General features: G+C 38.0%; 1 protein-coding gene across 1 annotated transcript in view; it reads left to right on the top strand.

Annotated features, from left to right (window-relative positions):
- LOC131106529 (protein phosphatase 1 regulatory subunit 1A-like) overlaps positions 1-19,711 on the top strand; it is a 29,419-nt gene extending 9,708 nt beyond the window's left edge. The window contains exons 2-7 of the mRNA XM_058055694.2: positions 72-132; positions 10,421-10,458; positions 10,562-10,625; positions 15,549-15,731; positions 16,306-16,434; positions 17,378-19,711. Coding sequence (XP_057911677.2) covers positions 72-132; positions 10,421-10,458; positions 10,562-10,625; positions 15,549-15,731; positions 16,306-16,434; positions 17,378-17,457 — 555 coding nt within the window. The 3' untranslated portion in view covers positions 17,458-19,711. The remainder of the gene's footprint in view (positions 1-71; positions 133-10,420; positions 10,459-10,561; positions 10,626-15,548; positions 15,732-16,305; positions 16,435-17,377) is intronic.
- Positions 19,712-20,279: the final 568 nt, after the last annotated feature.

Here is a 20,279-nt window from a genome sequence, read left to right as displayed (position 1 = left end):
TTCAGCACCATTTTGTTCCAGCCTGACTACTTCAGTAAACACAGCAAAGTGAAACTGTTTTTCTCTTTTAGATTAGAAGGCGTCGACCAACACCTGCAACTCTTGTGGCATCCAGTGATCAGTCATCGCCAGGTGAGTCTAATCACACTATTATGACTAAATAAATGACTAAATAAATGACTAAAATTATTTTAATTATTTAAATTAAATAATTAATTAATAATTTTAATTATTTAAATTAAATGATTAAAATAATTTTGTTAATTATTTAAATTAAATAATCAAAATAGTTTTATTAATTATTTAAATTAAATAATTAAAATAATTGTATTAATAATTTAAATTAAATAAATAAAATATTTTTAATAAATGCAATTATTTAAAAATTTAAATAATTTAGAATAAATGTAATTATTTAAATTATTTGTACAAATAACTGTTTACGCTGTACATTGTTGTTCATATTTCATCTATTTATTCTCCACATTGTTATTATTATTATTTATTTATTCCCATGCATCTTAATGTGTCAAATCTTTTGTGTGGTGGGGGCGGGGGGGGGGGGGGGGGGGGGCATTTTGAATATCTTAAACTATCCAGAACTTCCCACAATAGCAATGAAGGCAGTGTTACCATTCCTCTTGAATTACTTCTGTAAGACTGGATTTTGGCTACCCGACTACTAACATTATTAGAGCCCTTTACATGAAATAACACCCCTATATGGTACAATAAATGGTCTTTCTCTTGGATAGCACTTTTCCAACTTAAAGACACTCAAAGCGCTTTGACACTCTGAGCACATTTACCTACTGGTGAGCATCAGGAGCAGTATCTTTGACATGGGAGTATGGAGGATTGAACCCACAACCTTTTGGGAGACAACCACTCTACCACCTGAGTCATGATGTCCCCATGCCGTCACATTCACACACATATTATAGAATACTTTAAACATAATGCAAGTTAATGAGCCATTTAAGGTATAAAAAAATACCCATGCTTGTGTGTGTTGCTGTAAATGTGTTCCGGTGCTAAGGTAAACTGAGTGGGGATTAGACAGGAAGTGACAGGGGGTTCAGTTACGTTTTAGCTTGGCTTGGGTTACGGCCGCAACAGTAGTAGTAGTGTTAAGGATATTGTGTCTGTTCAATGAGATCATTTACACCCGCACTAATGCTTGTTGTTCTGGCGATCGAGCCTGGTGCTTGTGTGTCTCCCCAAACAGTACAGTAACATTGGTGACACCTCATGACCAGGAGAGAATACTACTCATCATTGCCTTATATTTAGGCAAGAAAATACCTAAATACGCTTAATTATGCATATATGTTTATATAAATATATGTAGATTTTTACTAATAATAGGCTGAATCCAATAACAAAACAGCATGATTTACTAATGTATATATTTTGGAAAAAAGTCATATAATCAATGTTACCAACTTGGTGACATATTTTCTCAAACACGACTAGTATAATACAGTGTAATACATCTAGTTCCTTTTTCTGCCGTTGGTGTGGTGTTTTCTGGTATTTTTGGGGCTTAAAAGTGAAAGCATTTATTATTGTGCAGTTTCTGTTACTTTTACAACTCATTCCACTCAAGCCTCTGTAAAATCACATGCAAAGCATATGCAAATTAGCTGATGATTTGAACTAGTGAAAAAGCCGAAAGAAACAAACAAAACATCTAGGACACCTCATAGCGAATTTTTATGACTGAAACATTGTCAACAGTGTATATAGTGGAGCCAAGAAATTGAGTACAAAATGGTGAGGGATTACTGTAATCCGATCCAGAAGATCCGACTCAAACCAAATCAATTTTTCCCATAAGACATAATAAAACAAAAATATCAGGACACATTTTCAAATAAATGTACAATTATAGCTGTACATGCAGAAAACAATTTCTAATGCTTATACAGTGAGTGAGGAGGACAAGAGAGATGACCTTCATGACTTTATTACAAGTTTTTTCTTGAATTCAATAGCGTTTCTCAACTTCTTTATCAAAATGCTGGCACTTTTGTGATCAATAAGAATAGTCGATTGTGGCGTGACTGTCTTAGTTAGCAAAGAACTACAATGGCCGTATCACAACACATTACCAGTAAATGTTGTTATTGTAGCCAATATGTCACTTTCTTTGCTTGGACTGGGAGGTCAAGTGTTTGAATCTGGTCACCACTTTCATTTCACTCCTATTTCATAATTGTTTATCTATGTATCGATGAGTACTTACATTTTGTTATTGTTTTTGGCCAAATTTTCTTTGTGACATGACTACTTTTAATTTATGACATAATGTGGGGCGGCACGGTGGTCGAGTGGTCTCACAGCTAGGAGACCAGGGTTCAATTCCACCCTCGGCACATCTCTGTGTGGAGTTTGCATGTTCTCCCCGTGCATGCGTGGGTTTTCTCCGGGTACTCCGGTTTCCTCCCACATTCCAAAAACATGCTAGGTTAATTGGTGACTCCAAATTGTCCATAGGTATGAATGTGAGTGTGAATGGTTGTTTGTCTATATGTACCCTGTGATTGGCCGGCGACCAGTCCAGGGTGTACCCCGCCTCTTGCCCGAAGACAGCTGGGATAGGCTCCAGCACCCCGTGACCCTCGTGAGGAAAAGCGGTAGAAAATGAATGAATGAATAATGGGAAAGTGCCACATTATGACGTTGGTGTGTCTTAGTTAAGTCTGGTTACATTTTTATGTCGTTTCTAAATGTTGGAAATGATCCGGTTTGAGAACCTTATTTCTTGCCATAGCATTAGGAAATACATGTATGGCAACTGCATAACCACTGCATTTATCCATTGGTAGACATATTAGATACAGTATGAGCTCAGAAGCATCGTAAGCTTCACAGTAAGAAAGGCAGCCTGGTTTGCAGCATCACACACACCCAATAAATTATGCTCAGCATCACGCACGCACACACTGCCAAAGATTTCAACAACTATTTTCTCTATTTCACATGCATCCATTTTATTTTCGCTGCATCGCAGCAACAAAACCATCCTGAGACATCCTCTCCCGGGATTTCCACGATCAAACACACCACAGCTTTCCTCTGGAGAATTCTCTTGTTGTATGAGTCATCCGTGACCTGCTGATGCTGCTGTACAAGGTTGTGTGCATGCAATATGGTCCCCCTACAGAGTAAAGACCACCTGGAGATTGAAGCGGGGGAGTTTTGTTTTTTTTCTATAAAAACATACGCCGTGATCTCTTTTTAGTGTGAGGATGCTTACGGTAAGGATGAGGGAGTCATTCAAAAACAAAAGCGGTGTGTTTATAACAGTTGTTGTCTATTTGCGGTGAAGTAGCTTGACATTTATACCCTTAGTCACTCAACACAAACCAACAGGAGGCCACCAAAAATAAAACAAGTAAATTACACAAGTGGAACACAATGTAACTGTACCAAATGAGCTGTGGGCATATAGAAATGAACCACACACACATACATGCAAAACACTTCCTTAACAGGAAGTTGCCCAGCATGCCTTGTGGTTCATAAATAAGTACCAAAATAAAAAACGGTTGTACAAAACATACGTAACGTATGGCGAGGAACTTCCTTTTGGGGTCGTGTGCTTGTGGACTTCCCAGCATCCTTTGCAGATTAGTAATCAGTCTAAAATAGTATGTTTTGCATGTATCTATATCTATATCCCATAGTCTGTGGGGTACTGTGACATTGTGTGTATTTTTTTTCCTTTGACCAATGTACGTACGTGCAAGTGAAGGTTTACCAACGTAAGTTGAATGTGATGGATTCTCTACCAATAAATGGACCAATTATGGAAAGTTTTAATAAAAATCTACCGGTTTATATCACAAATGCTGAATTGCAAATATACTAGGATCCACTGTAATTCTCCTAAATCTTGGTATTAGGCAGTACTTCTCAAATAGTGGGGTGGGGCCTCCTGGGGGGTCGTAGTGAATTTGTAGTACTCAACATGTAATTTGACTTGAATACACTTTGTATGCTTTGTATTTTGGTGCATTTTTCTGGTTTTAGTTTCAAGTTCAGTCTGTACAGTACAGATAAATGAATAGATATTCTCAGTTTCTCTCGTATTTCAAACTGGGCGGGGTGTGAAAGCATTTCTGTTCCTGGGGGGGGGCATGAAAGAAAATAATTGAGAACCGCTGGTATAAGGAGAGCAGATCAGTGGTTTTCATTTGAGGAATATAATTGGAAAAGGCACATGAATAAGAAAATCAGACAATTATGTGTCAGAGTTATACAGTATATGTTCTTGGATTACGTAATATAGCTATTGCTATGCAGCCTTCATTTGACATTCCACTAGAAGTGCCCCTATGCCTTACAGAGCCAATTCATGTTTTGCTGTGTGCCGACTGTGATTTTCAACCAATTTTGCTCCAATTTTACATACATAAGCTTGTCAGTCTCCTAAGCATGTACCATTGGCGAAACATCCTGAAGTTACAATGAGTTGTTATGTACAGCATATTGAGCTGTGTGAGAAATTTCAAGTCAGTCCGAATGATGGTGTTGAATAACAGCACCACCATATGACTTATATCTCAGAAGTGCTGAAATTGACCTCCATCACAAAAACAAAAAGGAAATCCTTGTTTCTTTTTTTTTATTATCATGATTTCAAAATAAAACATTAAAACATGACAAGAGCCAGTGGTGCCAATGTTTGAAATGTTTCAGATTGACAGAAGACACGGAACACAAAGTCGTCACAGGCCGGAACAAATGCATTGATCCTGACTCAGAGAGGCGTCACATAACACACAGACACACAAAGAAGGAATGATGCTAGCGGGGGGGATGGAGGAGGAACTGATACCATGATGAGGGAGAGAGAAAAGCTCTGGTGTGAGTCCTACATTATTATTATTTAATAGGCTTAACACCCAACCCCCACCCACCGCCCCACACACACACACACACAAACAAATGCAAACCACCCACCAGAGGCTGCAGATGTATGTATAGACAAGTGACATTTAAAGCAGGACGTGTGTCAAGAGGGCACTCTATGTTATATCCCATAAACACAAACGTATGATGAGCACTTTGGTGCATAATATGCTAATATGCAAACTGAATTTGTTTGCTGAATGCAAATTTTTTATTAAACATTCTGGGTTTTTATAAAAAAAAGTATTAAACAAACTCAATGTAAAACAAGTAGCCTTTAAATTGCAACTTGTAACGTAATCCTTGGCTTGCAATTGCATGCAAAAAATCAGCCTAAAGATGGCTCATAGCTAAAAATAAAAAATAAAAAAACAGTTAATCGGGATACTCATATGCAAAATTACCACTGTATAAATGACAATTAAAAATACCTGCAGTAATCCAGCAGTTTCTTCCGTCGAGTCCAGCAAATGGCAGTAGATACAAATGACTTTGGTCGCATCAACCATCTGCTCTGAACTCGTTTTTTGTCTATTTCTGCTCAATATTTGTTCATTCTTGTGGCTCAAAATCAAATGCACAGCCACTGCATTTTTCCTTTGTCTCATTAGACCACAGAGTATATTCCCAAAGGTGTTGGGGATCATCAAGATGTTTTCTGGCAAATATGAGACAAGCCTTAATGTTTTTTTGTTCAGCAGTGGTCACTCAGCTCAAATTTCTGTTTTTCTTTTAGTCACGGCTGCAAAATAAACCAAAATAGAGCCAAGGAGATTTGGAAGTGCTAAAGAAAGTGAGAAGTACAACTGAATTCAAGAAATAACTCATGGCAAAACACAAAGGCGGTGTCTGTATTGATCTCACTGCTAGATTGTGTCTTTGTCAACAATCATGTCCCAATCATTATCATTATCCCATTCATTTCTCATTTATTTGCATTTACAATTATTTTATACATTTCAAACTATAATTGTAAAACTTTGCACCCCCGGGTAGAGTCACCTTCATTAAAATCATAAATGCCGATAGAACTGACGTCCGTTTTTTTTTCACATAGTGGCAAGCTATTAGCATTCTAAGAAGGACATTTTGTGATATATATATTTTGTGTATCAATTACATGACATGATGTGCCCCATATTGTATGCTAACCAAAACATGTATGCAAAAAGAGGGAAAATTTGGGTTAAGTTCACTGAAAAACATGCTAAAAAAATTCAAAAAAGTTCCCTATTTTTTCATATTCTGGATCATAGTATCTGGAGTTATTCCATTATCTGGATGAGTGTCTGATGTTTTGTAGAGCCTGTTGGAGTTTTCAGACCATTGTGGAGTTATATACAAATGCCGAAAATGGTCCTCACTCGCAATGTTAAAAAATAATAAAAACAGTTCTTGGATCCAGAAAGTGATCCGGATCACCCCAAAAATAAAATCAGTTCTTCCATATTTCATTTCCGACATTTCATGAAAATTTCATCCAAATTCATTCAGAATTGTAGAATTTATTTTAAGCACAAACAAACAAAAACACCACCAAAAACAACTATTCCATGATTCTACAGGGTCAGGCAAAATGATCTGACACATTTGTAGGTTAAATAAAAGGCAAATAAAGTAAAGAAACAAAAAAGTGTTTTACTTTTGTTTTAAAAGTACAGATAATGCCATTCTGTTTCATTATGTTTTAAAATCATAAAAACCCATACAAGATCGTGTTTCGAGCTGGTACGGGATCATGTCTACCAAGATTTAAATGTAAACGGAACGCTCGTTGTGTTGCAGTTACGGATTCGTTTGTTTTGATAAACGTTTCCACAATGAAACCGCAATGCTCACCAGTCCAATTCATGGCAGCAACTGAAAAATAAACGAAAAACGATGGCATTATAAAGAAACAAAGCAAAATGGCATTATATGTACTTTTCGAAAAGATAAACACTTTTTTGTTTCTTTACTTTATTTGCCTTTTATTTAACCTACAAATGTGTCAGATCATTTTTCTTGACCCTATACATATGTAGAACCACATTAAAGTGCACACTAAATATCTTAAAAATATATATAAAAAGTAAAAAAAATATATAAATAAATATAAAAATATAAAAAATATTAAAAAGAACCACATTTGTGAATGCAGAAGTATTGGCCAATAAATCATATTTTGGAAGAAGCGAGCTGCTATCTACCATAGCAACACATGAATAAGAGTTCTCCTCCCTTATGATTTGCTTTGCCTATTTTTGTTCCTCCAACTTCAGTAGAGACGCTCTAAAGCAACTGAAGCTGTAGCACCACTAGACTGCTAAGTAGAACATTGAAGAGGAGATACTAACTAGTCTATGTTCTCATCTGGCTTTGTGTCCTCCAGACTCAGTCAGCTGGGAGGCTCCCGCCAACTACAAAGACTTTTATTGGCTTTATAGCCAATTCTGGGAGCACAGATGGGCTCAGAGAGAGAGAGGAAAGCAATTAGACTAGAAATCAATGCAGAAGCCATATTTAATGTTTCTTAGCCCAAATATTAATGAGCGTCTTCTCTTGTTACTGCTACAGCTGATCCCTCTCCCTGTAGATGTCACAGGAGGACACATGGTGCTTTTTAGGATCACATTTCCTATTATGTTTTTTTTTTCATTTACAGTTAATTTGATTTTGTTTCATAGATTTATAGGCAGTTGTCATTGTTATCCATGCATTATTTTAGTTTGACCAATGCGTGTAAAAGAAATTCTAAAAGTTGTACAGTATTTTTTTTTCATAGATACAGTATGTTACACACCTTAACAAAAATTTTGCCCTTAAAATTTGGACATATTTTATCATTAAAGAAAAAATATAATAAAGTAAAAATAAAAAAAACATATACCCGCGACCCTAGTGAGGACAAGCGGTATAGAAAATGAATGAAAAAAACATACATACCTGCATACCTGTTATTTTTTAAATTGCGACAACAATAAAAAAAAACAAATGCGCTGATTTATTAGTATGCATGAATCACAACATTTACTTTAAGAAACAATACAAGCAGTTGATGTTTGCTAAATACAAGGATGAAGAGTCTTGAACCAGTCATGATGTGCTATACATATCACTATATTGACACTTACTATGGTACCCATTATGTCATTGTATGCTCATATCAACTCGTACTTTGGTACATGACAAAAAAAAAACAAAAAAAAAAACTTAAACTGTATTATGGAAAGCAGGAAGTGAACAAATGTAACAGTTACTGATTGTAAAAGTACCAAATGGAGGGGTAGGATTTAATAAGCTTTGCTTCTTCCTACTCCTTTTGGACATGTGGAACTGTGAACTGATTATGGGATGCATTCAATTGTAATCTGATGCATGTTCAAATTAAATAAAAACATTACTTTACAGCATGTATTATTTTTTGGGTTTAGTTGTAATTTCTTGACATGTTAGCATACAGTGTTTTTACTTTAGTGTAGCCTTGACGGCTGCAAAGAAGCCATTAAGATGAGCCTGATAAGAACCAGAGGCCTCTCTGAATACAAATCTTTACTTTGTGACTCGAATGAGGGCGAGTTCCATGTACTTACATTGGTTTGTAACCATAATTAGTCTCTAATCCTTGCCAAAGTTAATGTGCTAAAAATAGGGTTTAATATGGATACTAAATCCTTCAAACATAACATAAGTGTTTTTGTAGGACATTTCAAACCCAGTCGCTGCTTAAAAAGAGCGATGAATTAAGAAACACACATCTCAGCATGCAAGGCACACGTCTTTTAAGTTGGAATAATATATGCGCCCTGGTGCACGCTCGCTGTCACGGTGCCCGGGGGATGTATAGGTTGCCGAGCAACGGCGTGGTGTCCTAGAAAAAGTTCCGTGGTGCATGTACGTTTAACTCATATTGACCTGAGTTTACAGTTTCAGTGAGCCCAAGTCAACAGATATGTTGTTTCCTATTTGTGCCTCCCATCCCTGAGTTAGTCATGTGGTCCCAATGGACTGCACATCATCAAGCTGGTCTTTGTCTTCTGGTGGTCATATGATCTGACATGTGCTGCTTGCCTCTACGATCAATGTTACACACTTAGGGAAGCCTGTTATGCTTTTAATCGCACATGCAGGCCGTTGTAAAAACAGTGATTGAGTCACATAAAAAGATATTTTTTCAGTACATCGAGCCAGTCCAACGAGATCCAATAATTCATCCTTCACAAATTCTTAAATTCTAAAATGACACATAACATATTAGCGCATACTCAAGTAGGTCAACTATACCGCCCTAGGGTGTTGGCGCCAACATCCCAACACAAAATGACCCAAAACCAAATTCAAAGAAATGCAAAGCAACCTGATTGGGCCGGTTTGGTGATAGACCTTAGTCCACATTACTGGTAGTAACTCAACCAGGTGGCTGCAGGACTGGATCTATGTTTTTTTGAAGCTGATGTGGTTCTGCTGGCTTTATCGGGCTGTGATATTTGCTGGATTGGTTTGCAACCGAGTATGAAGCAGTTGGGATGAAAATCCAAGCTCGAGTCCATGGTTCTTTACAGGAATTTAGTGGAGTGCCATCTTCGGGTCGGGATGGGATCCTGCGGAGAAGTGGAGGAGTTTAAGTACCTTGAGGTCTTGTTCATGAGTGAGAGGAGCATGGATCAGACTCTGCATCGGTCCATTATGGTAAAGCAGTCCATCTATGTTCCTGCATTCAAATTATGCTCATGAGCTTTGGGTAGTAACTGAAAGGATAAGATGAAATAAGGTAAACATAACATTATTACTGGTAGAGTGGGGTCAGGACAGTCCATCACATTGCATATTCAACAATGGACGACGGGATGGCGATCTTGGAAGTCGAACACCACAGCATTTTGTATGTCGCAGAAATCTACGACACTGTGCAGGCAAATACGACTTCCTGTATACAAAGCTAGTCATCCTCCCCGGCGAGGTGTTCAGAGCATTCCAACCGATAGGAGGCCTTGGGGAAGACCCAAGAAAAAAAATCCTCTGATTTGGGCTGCACGGTGTTCAAGTGGTTAGCGCGCAGACCTCACAGTGAGGAGACCAGAGTCGAATCCCACCCTTGGCCATCTCTGTGTGGAGTTTGCATGTTCTCCCCGTTCATGCATAGGTTTTCTCCGGGTACTCCAGTTTCCTCCCACATTCCAAAAACATGCTAGGTTAATTAGCGACTCCCAATTATCCATAGGTATGAATGTGAGTGTGAATGGTTGTTTGTCTATATGTGCCCTGTGATTGGCTGGCGACCAGTTTCTGCTTATTGCAGATGATGTCCTGCTGGTTACATTGGGTTCAATGGGATGAGAATGGGATGAGAATCAGCACCTCCAAGTCTAAAGCTCATCTCTGTACTTTTTGGTGAATTCCAGTCTGCCTCCCTCATTCTTCTTATAAACGAAGCCATTGTACTAGTTATGATATTTTTATCTGTTAGATTTGTATCATGAACTGATTTGTATCATTAATTGATCATGTTACCCTTTCACAGAAATCGATGAAGATCGTCTGCCTAACCAGTTGTACAAGGTACTCTAATTCATTTAGTTCGATCCTTTACGGCATATGTGTTATGCCTTTAATACATATTATATGTCTTTAATGAACTTGTTTATTTGTTGATTTATGGCAGGCAGCTTTGTTGAACTCTCCTCGTCAGCGGCGGAAAGGACAAAAGGGAACACCCACAATGAAAGGTTAGTGACATCGGCAAAAGACTGTGACGTTTGTTCGTATGAGTGAGTGTTGAATCACTCCAAATGGTAACCATGACAATGCTGTATCACTTGCTACTTCACAGTGCTTCTTCATCTCCATGTTGTTATTACTAACATGAATCATGAACCTATGATGTATCTGAGAGAGAATGGTACAATTAGGGCAAGCACGATATGTGATTAAGCTTAAGTTTGATGGTTTTAGTTGAGTAAAAACTTTAGGGATGTTTGTCCTTCGTGTGAAATTTCAGCTTTTGTTTGTTTGTTTCAGCTTTTTTTTCCCCTGATTACGGAGTCGCCACAGCGGATCTCTTGATCTGCATACTGATTTTGGCTTGAGCACTTTATATTGCGGATGTCCTTCCTGACGAATACCAATGATGCTTACTGGTGGAGATTCAAACTCAATTTTCAATTTCAGCATTATCCTAAAATGCACTTTAACCTTTACAGATGAATGTAATTGGATTTTTTCCATATTTTTGATTGTTTAGTGTCCACTGTTGAATTCATTCATCATTATTCATTCTTTCATTACAACAAAGCATCACGGAAAAAAGACTGAAGCACAATTTTGAAAAAATAGCAAAGAAGAGAAACGGGTCAAAGAAAAAGCTATGCAGCATTATGTCATCATTTTATAGAAACAATGTTTCACTCGTTTGTCGTTATGGTACTGTTGCCACTTTTACCTTCTGATGACACGGCATCAAGAGCAACTGGAAGTTCAGTAACATGCCCAATGATGCTCCGACATGGTGTCGGGAGGACAAAGGATCGAACCAGCAACCTTCAGAGTGGGTGACAACTTTATATGTTAAATGTTTATAGGAATTGATACCATCACATAAGCTAGAGTTACTTGGTAGCTAATACGAGAAGTGGCAGTTTCTGCCGTGTGCATTATGTGTGAACACATTGAAGAGACCCCACCAAAATAAAAATAGGAATTGATACCATCAAATAAGCTAGGATTACTTGGTAGCTAATACGAGAAGTGGCAGTTTCTGCCGTGTTCGAGCACACTGAAGGGGCCCCACCAAAATAAAAATAGGAATTGATACCATCAAATAAGCTAGGATTACTTGGTAGCTAATACGAGAAGTGGCAGTTTCTGCCGTGTTCGAGCACACTGAAGGGGCCCCACCAAAATAAAAATAGGAATTGATACCATCAAATAAGCTAGGATTACTTGGTAGCTAATACGAGAAGTGGCAGTTTCTGCCGTGTGCATTATGTGCGAGCACACTGAATGGACCCCACCAAAATATAAATAACTGCCCAGTAAATCAGGATAACAAACTCAAATTTGATCAGAGTAGTAAAATAGGAATAATTTGCTAATAATACACAGTAAATAAATTGAGTTAAGTAAAGACAATGAGAGTAAATACATAAATACTGGTGTAAAAACTTTGACTAAATCACATAATTAATGTAAATAATGTCCAAGAACAACAAGTGAATGCAATGCGGGATTATAAAAAACAAAAACAAACATTGCAAAAAATGTTATAAATAAAAATACGAATTATATAATAAATAATAAACAGTAGAAATGGCTTACCCAATGGCAACTGGCTTAAACAATCAGTAAGAAACAACATCCATAAGAAGCAAGTGAAGGAACACGTTACATAGATTCAATAATAATAGTATAAATACACTTTGCTTCTTCTTATTCCTTTTCAAACATATATGTACGTTTATGTACAAGCACGTGTACTAATGTGATGTTCCTGAATATTACTTAAACATGTCTCAAACTAATAAAACCATGAACATTACCATGACTGATAATTGGATTAAAAAAAAAAAAAGACAGAAGATTAGCGGCCTCGCAGAAAAAGAAGGCGATAATCAGCCTGCTTTAAAGACTAATAAGACAGTTTCAGCCTTCACACTTGTCTAATCAGTGCTGGGGGGTTAATAGTGTTAGTTACTTAATTGTTATCATTTATTTTAAGGCTTATAGTATTGTTTTTTGAAAAGCGGGAAATCTTCTTTCCACCTCCAAGTTTCTGTCTCTTCGTTCTCATTGGTTGCCTTCATCACCTACATCACAATGTTTGGATGTAAATCCTACTTATTACACAACATACTTAATAGAGTTCTTGCATTGAATCCTATTAGATTGTAGGTGTATCTATTAGGTGTATAATGGTACATGTCATTGTAATCAGATTTTTTTGGTAAGATGCAGAGGTGTACCGAGTTCCCACGTGGAACACATTGAGTGAGGGACAAAAAGTTAACTTTCTCACAAAATAGTAGCAAATACGGTGCAGCCCAGTCTATGGCGAGGTAGAGTCATGGGTAGAAATTGTGCTTTTCCGGTGTTAAAGCCTCATGTTTGAGAACACTTAGGGCTCTAATTTTGTGAATATACCATGCCTGACAATGCCTAGATTAGCCTGCTGCTGTGTTTAATGTGACTGTCAGGAACAGAGGTGTTCTACATGGTGACGTGCATTGTGGCCTCTGATGCGCAGTCCAGTTGGCCCTATGCATTTAAAGGCAATGAGAAGCGTTCATTTGATTGGTTAAGATTACACTCAGGTGTGTTAAACCCTCTCACGCCTTCTCTCCTCCATCTTTGCCCCTTGCGCTAATGGGAGGGATGGAGGCGGCCTGTGGTCTGCTGCCCTCTGCAGTCCTGCAGAGAAGTCCTCCCATCTGCTCGCCTGATCCGCACCCCTGCAGCTAATCATTAATTAGGCCTTCTTAAGCTTGGCTGGAAGTCTTACATGTTGCCAGATTCTTGCCTCACCTCACCAGTGTCATGCAACTCCTGACACTTTTTGCCTAAGCTATTCTCAGTTGTATTTTTTTTTCTTTGTTGCCAACTTATTCCGTGTAAGTTGTTGAACATTTTGGTCATTTTTCTTGGTTTAATACTTTGTCTTTGTTTTTCTTACTTTCCCGGTGACCTTCTGTCACCGCCACCTTTGTATTAAAAGTATCTTTCTGCACCGCCCTCAGAATCAGAAATTGTTTATTGCCAGGTATGATCAAACACATACTAGGAATTTGTTTTGGTGAAGAATGTGCAGACACATCTATTAAAAATGAAAAACAAAATATACAGTATAAATATATAGTCAGTCTGTTTTTTGTTTGTTATACCAGAAGCACAGTCTAATTATTAATCCAAAAGAGTCCAAACTGAGCGTTAATGTAACGTAAAGAGTGTATGTCAAAGTGGCAGGATGGGTGGGGTGTGGGGAGTGTCAGGGGGGGTTCCGGACCTTGTTGATAAGGCTGACAGCAGACGGAAAAAAACGTGAGGTTTTGGTCCTGATGGACCGCAGCCTCCTGCCAGAGGGGAGCATCACAAGGAGTCTGTGTCTGGGGTGAAAGGAATCGGTCACAATCTTTTCTGCACGCCTCAGGGTCCTGGAGGCGTACAGATCCTGGAGAGACGGAGATTGCAGCCAATCATCTTCTCTGCAGTCCGAATGACACGCTGCAGCCTGCTCTTGTCCTTAGCATGTTTTCTGGAAAAAAAATTTAGATTATCACCCATTATCCTCATTTTCAACCCTTTGTATTGAGTTGTGGACTCCTATAGAGCAGCTACACATGATAGCCTGAACAAAAAGCTTTCTAGATCTTCCAGAATCTGCACCTAATCTAACTGAATTTTCAGTCAGTTTTAATTTATTCCACCCACGGCCGATCTCTGGGCACGGCTACTCCGCTGTGATTGGTCTCACTCAGCTTGTATTGCACTCTTACAGAGTAGCTACACATGATAACCAGCACAGAAAGCTTTCTAGATCTTCCAGAATCTGTACCTATTCCAGATAAATTATCTTGGCTTTCCAAAATGGTCAGCTTTAATTTATTCCGCCCATGGCCGACCTCTGGACACGCCTACTCCGCTGTGATTGGTCTCACTCAGCTTGTATTGCACTCCTACAGAGTAGCTACACATGATAGCCTGCACATTGTAAAGCTTTCTAGATCTTCCAGAATCTGTACCTATTCCAGATAAATTATCTTGGCTTTCCAAAATGGTCAGCTTTAATTTATTCCGCCCATGGCCGACCTCTGGACACGCCTACTCCGCTGTGATTGGTCTCACTCAGCTTGTATTGCACTCCTACAGAGTAGCTACACATGATAGCCTGCACATTGTAAAGCTTTCTAGATCTTCCAGAATCTGCACCTATTCCAGATGAATTTTCAGTGTCAGTGTCCAGTGTCTTTCTTATGGTGAAGTCATGAACACTGATGTTCACTGAGGCTTACAGTTCTTTGGGTGTTGTTGTGGGGTCTTTTGTGACCTCTTGGATGAGTTGTTGCTACTCTTTTGATGTATCTATTTTGCTTGGCAGGCAATACTCCTGAAAGGTTCACCACTGTTCCATGCTTTCATTATTTGTGAATAATGACTCTCACCGTGGTTTGCTGGTGTCCCAAAGCTTTAGAAATGGCTTTAGAACATTTTAAAGTGAGATCGATTAAATGTTTTAACAGCAGGGGCAATCTTGTTTTCACACAGGGCTATGTAGGTTTTGATTTTTTTCTTCGTTAATGAGAAAAAGTTACATTTAATAATGTTTTAGTTGTATTGTCATTGACTAATTCAATGTGTTTGATGATCTGAAGTGTGACAAACTTTGACAAAAATTGAAATCAGGAAGGAGGGAAACACTGTAGTGTATAATGTGAAAGCAGTGTGTCGCCATTGTTCAGTAGAGACCGCCATTTGTGGTCTTACTGTATATTCATTCAATACAGTGTGAACAGTTTCAATCCAGAATATTTCAAAAATCTTTTTATATCCTACAAACATACCAGAATATTTCTCCCCAGCAAACGTTCATCCTCTCAAATATTCTCTCACCGTGTTTTCCCTTTCGATCCATCTTCTTCTGTTTACCACCACGGTCCCAGAGCTGCAGTTCCTGGTAGAACATCACCTGTACAGGCAGCAGCATGGAGGAGGGGATGAGTGCTCCTCTGAGAGTTGTCTGTCGGATCGGCCCAGCCCAGATTCCATCCCCGTCGGGGAGGACCTCCCTTGCGATGACGAGGCCACAGCCGAGGCCTTTGAGAAGCTGCGTTGCCAAATGGAAGGTACGTTTGGAGCGAGTATGCTGATAGCATAAAAACGAATAGCTAAAAATGGTTGCATGATTTTGACTGTAGAATCAATGACCATGAAATATGCATTTCTAACACACCTTTTCTCTGATATGGTGCAATCCAGGCCCCGCCTCCTATAAAAAGACCTTTTTTTGTATTACTAGAGACTTAAAAATAAGCACTTTTGACTTTTGATTTGTGTACCCATATCTACTAGCATCTTTAGAGCTACTGTGTCCTTGCTGTGCCACATAATGCAGAGTCAAAGAGCAGACGAAAAAGCTCCATCTCAGGCCAAGTAATTCACTTTAATAGCAGGTCACTTGATGGTCATAGAGGCTGCACGCGTAGCAGTAATAGCGCCGGCTTCATGCATCACAGGGGTTATTTCTCTGCAATACTGCAGTATCTCCACGATGCAACCTCCACTGGAAGACTCAGCATGAGTAAAAAAACATGGAACTATAAATGTCAGGCGCCATTGATTGTACTCGCTAATGTGCATCTGATGAGTGCTGTTCCACCGCTCAATAGCTTCACTTGCATTATTTTGTCTTCTGCTCAGAGTTCTCAAGGGACAGTCACACAGAGGCGGCCGGCGGCGGATTAGAACTCCCTCTTTCCAAGGAGGATGAGAATTGCTCTAGGGTCGTTCCATCGGATCCTTCAGTGCAGCTAAGCAACGCACAAGCAGGTAAATAAGAGGCAAGGATGTGCAAGGTGTATTTAATGCAACTCTGAATTGTAAGGGACATTTATCATGCAAAAGTTGTCAAGGTTAAGAAATTGGGCCGTATTTACCTTGTTTTCCAAAATTACTCCAAAATGGAATGTGCTGTGTGAAATCCCTCATTTACCCAAATTTTAAATGTGTTGAAATTCAATAAGAGTGGATGATCACATGACCACTTGAGCCATGACTCCATGCAGAAGAGTAGAATAGTGTTCAGTTTGATGATATGATGTCTCACCAGTAGGGGGCACCAAATAAATTGCCCATTCATTTTCAATGACAATCATGGCAGAAAACATGAAATTACAGTAAATGTAAAAAAAAAAAACCTCCTGAATAAGCTGAACATTTTAACATTGATTTAGTATGGATGAGTTAAAAAACGTGGGAGTCTTTAACGGAGTAAAAATAAGTCAGAGTAAGAAGTAGAGGAATAAATAAATGAAAAATAGTGTAGAATGAAAGTAAATGAAACAGAACAGAAGAGAAATTTCCATACTTCATGAATATACATAAAATAAGTAAGCAATACATTTACCAATATTAAGTAAAATCTACAACAAATTGCAATAATTATTACGTGTAATGTACTGTATGTAAAGGCTGTTACCATTACGTAATTCTAAAGACCGCCATAGATAGTTGGACAAAGTTAAAAGCAGCACCATGGCAACAACGCCAATGGAAAGTTCATTAAAATTCACTGTGGCGCCACACTCATGGTGAATGGGAATAACCACTCTGCCGTGCTTTGAACAACTTAAAATATGTATTTTCATGCATTTTTAAGTTGTTTCTCTTTACATGGCAACACAAATTTGATCATAAATTGTAGCACACATTGGCTAATTGTGCCTGGCAGTCCTATTTGAATTAAAAGAGGATTGTATTGTGTATTTTGCAGACACAAAAGCAGCGACAAGCACCGCCAGTCAGCCCGCCGACGAGAAGACAAAGAAACTCAACCCGGAGACAGAAAAATGAACGGAAAGTTCATTTTTTTTTTTTTTTTTTGCATCACAATGCTGCTCCTTCGACTCAGCCAGCGCGACACAATGACAGAGGATTGTGTGTGCAGATTCACTTCTTAGCCACATCAGGACAGTCCTTAGGGCTTTAGTTACCAGCCACAAAATTTACACATTTATACCCCTTTTTTGTGCTTTTAAAACATTTAGCATCATTGTTGAGTTTATTTTATATTATACAGAAAACTCTGCTGAAAAACTGGTGGTGAGCTAGCTGGCGTGCTAGCAAGTCAACAAGGTAAAACTCACACAACCATCTTTTACCACAATGTCAACATTGGTTTTATCTCGTGTATTTAATCATACATTGTCATCCCATGTGCCATGGCGTTCCATCAAAGCAATAACATTGTTTGTGTACCCCGTAAATTACCAAAAAACTCCCATTTGAATCCCCATCAATCAAAAATATTAGATGCATTCACACTTCATGTTTGGGAATCTGGATCAAACGTTAAAAAGATGCTTTGCATTGGGCAGTTTTTGTGACATATCACATGACATAACTCATTGAATATGTATTTTAGTTTAATATTTAGCAGGTTTTACCAGCTTAAATTTTGCAAACTATACTTTTTAAGAGTCACACTTTGGTTCATTGTTCGACCCTTTGTATTGAGTTGTGGGCTCCTATAGAGCAGCTACACACAATAACCCGCACAGAAAACGCTTTAGATTTTGCTCCCTGTAGTGATTGGTCACATGCCCAAAGGGCTTCCTGAACCATATAAGGAAGTCCACCCCTCTGTGACATCACAAAAAGTCAGTTTTACCACGCCTTTTGAAACCGAGTGTTCTGAGCCATCCCAAACTTTTTTCAGGGCTCACTTCCAAATGTATAAATCTCATTATCTGAAACTTGGGCATCGTTTAACACGAGAATACAACATTCTAACTACATTAATAAGTCAGAAAAGTGGAAAAATATAATTTAAAAGAAACTCCGGTTCATTTGCTTTGCTAGTACTGGTTGTTTGGTTAACGTGGTCAGCAAAAATCATACGGATATGATAAATATGGAACAGAAAATTAGCTGGAAGTGATGTCTCTTTGCTCTGATCTCGTCTGTGTGTGATGATGGCACTTTTTGAAAGAATATTTGAGATTCTTTTTGTGAAATTTAAGATGGTAAATATAGCAGATTATTGAGTAGGCCATGGAAGTCAAGTCCTTACTTGATGGATATGTTTATGCTACATGTGCAACCTTAATTCAGGTATGAGTGCTTTCTTCCAAAAATCTTCACAGGTCATATTAAAAAAAACCCTTCTTGCATGGTAATATTCAACTTTTTAAAATAGTACAGCCACTAACACATTTTCAATGCTATCAAAGCTCATACTTTGTGAGTATTCAGCATTCACAGACCCGCAAATTTGTGGATTAAACATTTCTTCCGAACATAGATTGTTTTTTTCCACAGAAAACACATCTTGTTCACCCCAAATTGGTAATCATTTATAAATGCGATTAACGTACAACATAGTACATGTACCACTGTCAAAAACGTTTTAACATTTTTTAATGCTTCATTGATAAGCTATGCCGTTATTAAACCCAATTCCAGATTGTTTTTTCCTCAAGTGTTGCGATTTCATACTTTGTTCAACGGTCATTGAACACACCATACTTGTGTGTTGTGACTGGCTATACACCGTGACTCTGTTTTCATCTGTTTATGGATTATCTTACATCCATTATATTTTATACTTTAAATGCATTTATTAAGTGTTGGGAAAGGGAGACTTCTGGAGGCCTGTTTCTTGACAACTTGACAATTTTCATTTTTTTTTCCATTTGGTGGTGGTCCCGTGTAAAAAGCGAGGATCTACTGTACTGTAGTCACAACATTATAAACTCTTAAAGTGGCATTATTATGTAGTGATGTGACAATCCTTCCATAACTCCTTTACACTGTATATTCTACACGTTGGAGTTTCAGGAGTGAAATGTATTTCACAGATGCCAAAAAATACTAATTTATTCAAACAAAAACAAACCACACCAGACAATGATAATGAAATACAGTCAAACAAATGTCTGCCATTTGCTGTTTTTCCTGCTCTGTATTTATGGATTCTGTATTGTTTGTTCTGTTTAAATAATAAAAATAGTAATAGTTTTAACTAAATCCAGGGGATAGTAGTTCAAAGTTTACTTGAATTGATGACTCCAAAATGTGTTTGATACAATAAAATGTTTAAATTGGTCATTAGCTGTGTTTTTTTTTTTTCTTGTGTACAATGCAGAGTTTTACACCAGCAGTCACTTGGTTCACCGAAGGCGACTCCCCCTAAAAATAACTACTCTGTATAAATAATTCAATCGACTATGAGCCGGAAGCACGGAAGGCATTCATTTTTCATATAAACGGGCATTTATGTTTGGCAGCACTGCAGCAAGTGTTAAGTATGTTATGTGAATACTTCCGGTTAACTTTTAGGGCTTTTTCACACTATTTTGCTATAATCTATACAGCAACAAAATATATAAAATCTATATATAATCTAAATATAATCTACATGGCCCTGTGTGGAAAAAATGATTGCCGCCGCTGTTAAAATATAACTTATTTGAGATCTATCAGTTTGGAAAAGACTGGTTTCTAAAGCTTTGGGACTCTAGCAAACCACAGTGAGGGCAATTATCCACAAATGGCTAAAACATGGAACAGTGGTGAACCTTCACAGGAGTGGCTCGCCAAACAAAAAAATTACCCCAAGAGCACAGCGACGACTCATCCAAGAAGTCACAAAAGACCCCACACCAACATCGAAA

The sequence above is a fragment of the Doryrhamphus excisus genome, linkage group LG18 (assembly GCF_037039965.1).
Source record: "Doryrhamphus excisus strain RoL-2023G ecotype Guam linkage group LG18, RoL_Dexc_Guam_v1.1, whole genome shotgun sequence".
Taxonomy (NCBI): Eukaryota; Metazoa; Chordata; class Actinopteri; order Syngnathiformes; family Syngnathidae; genus Doryrhamphus; species Doryrhamphus excisus.
This window is presented reverse-complemented; position numbering and strand designations above follow the sequence as displayed.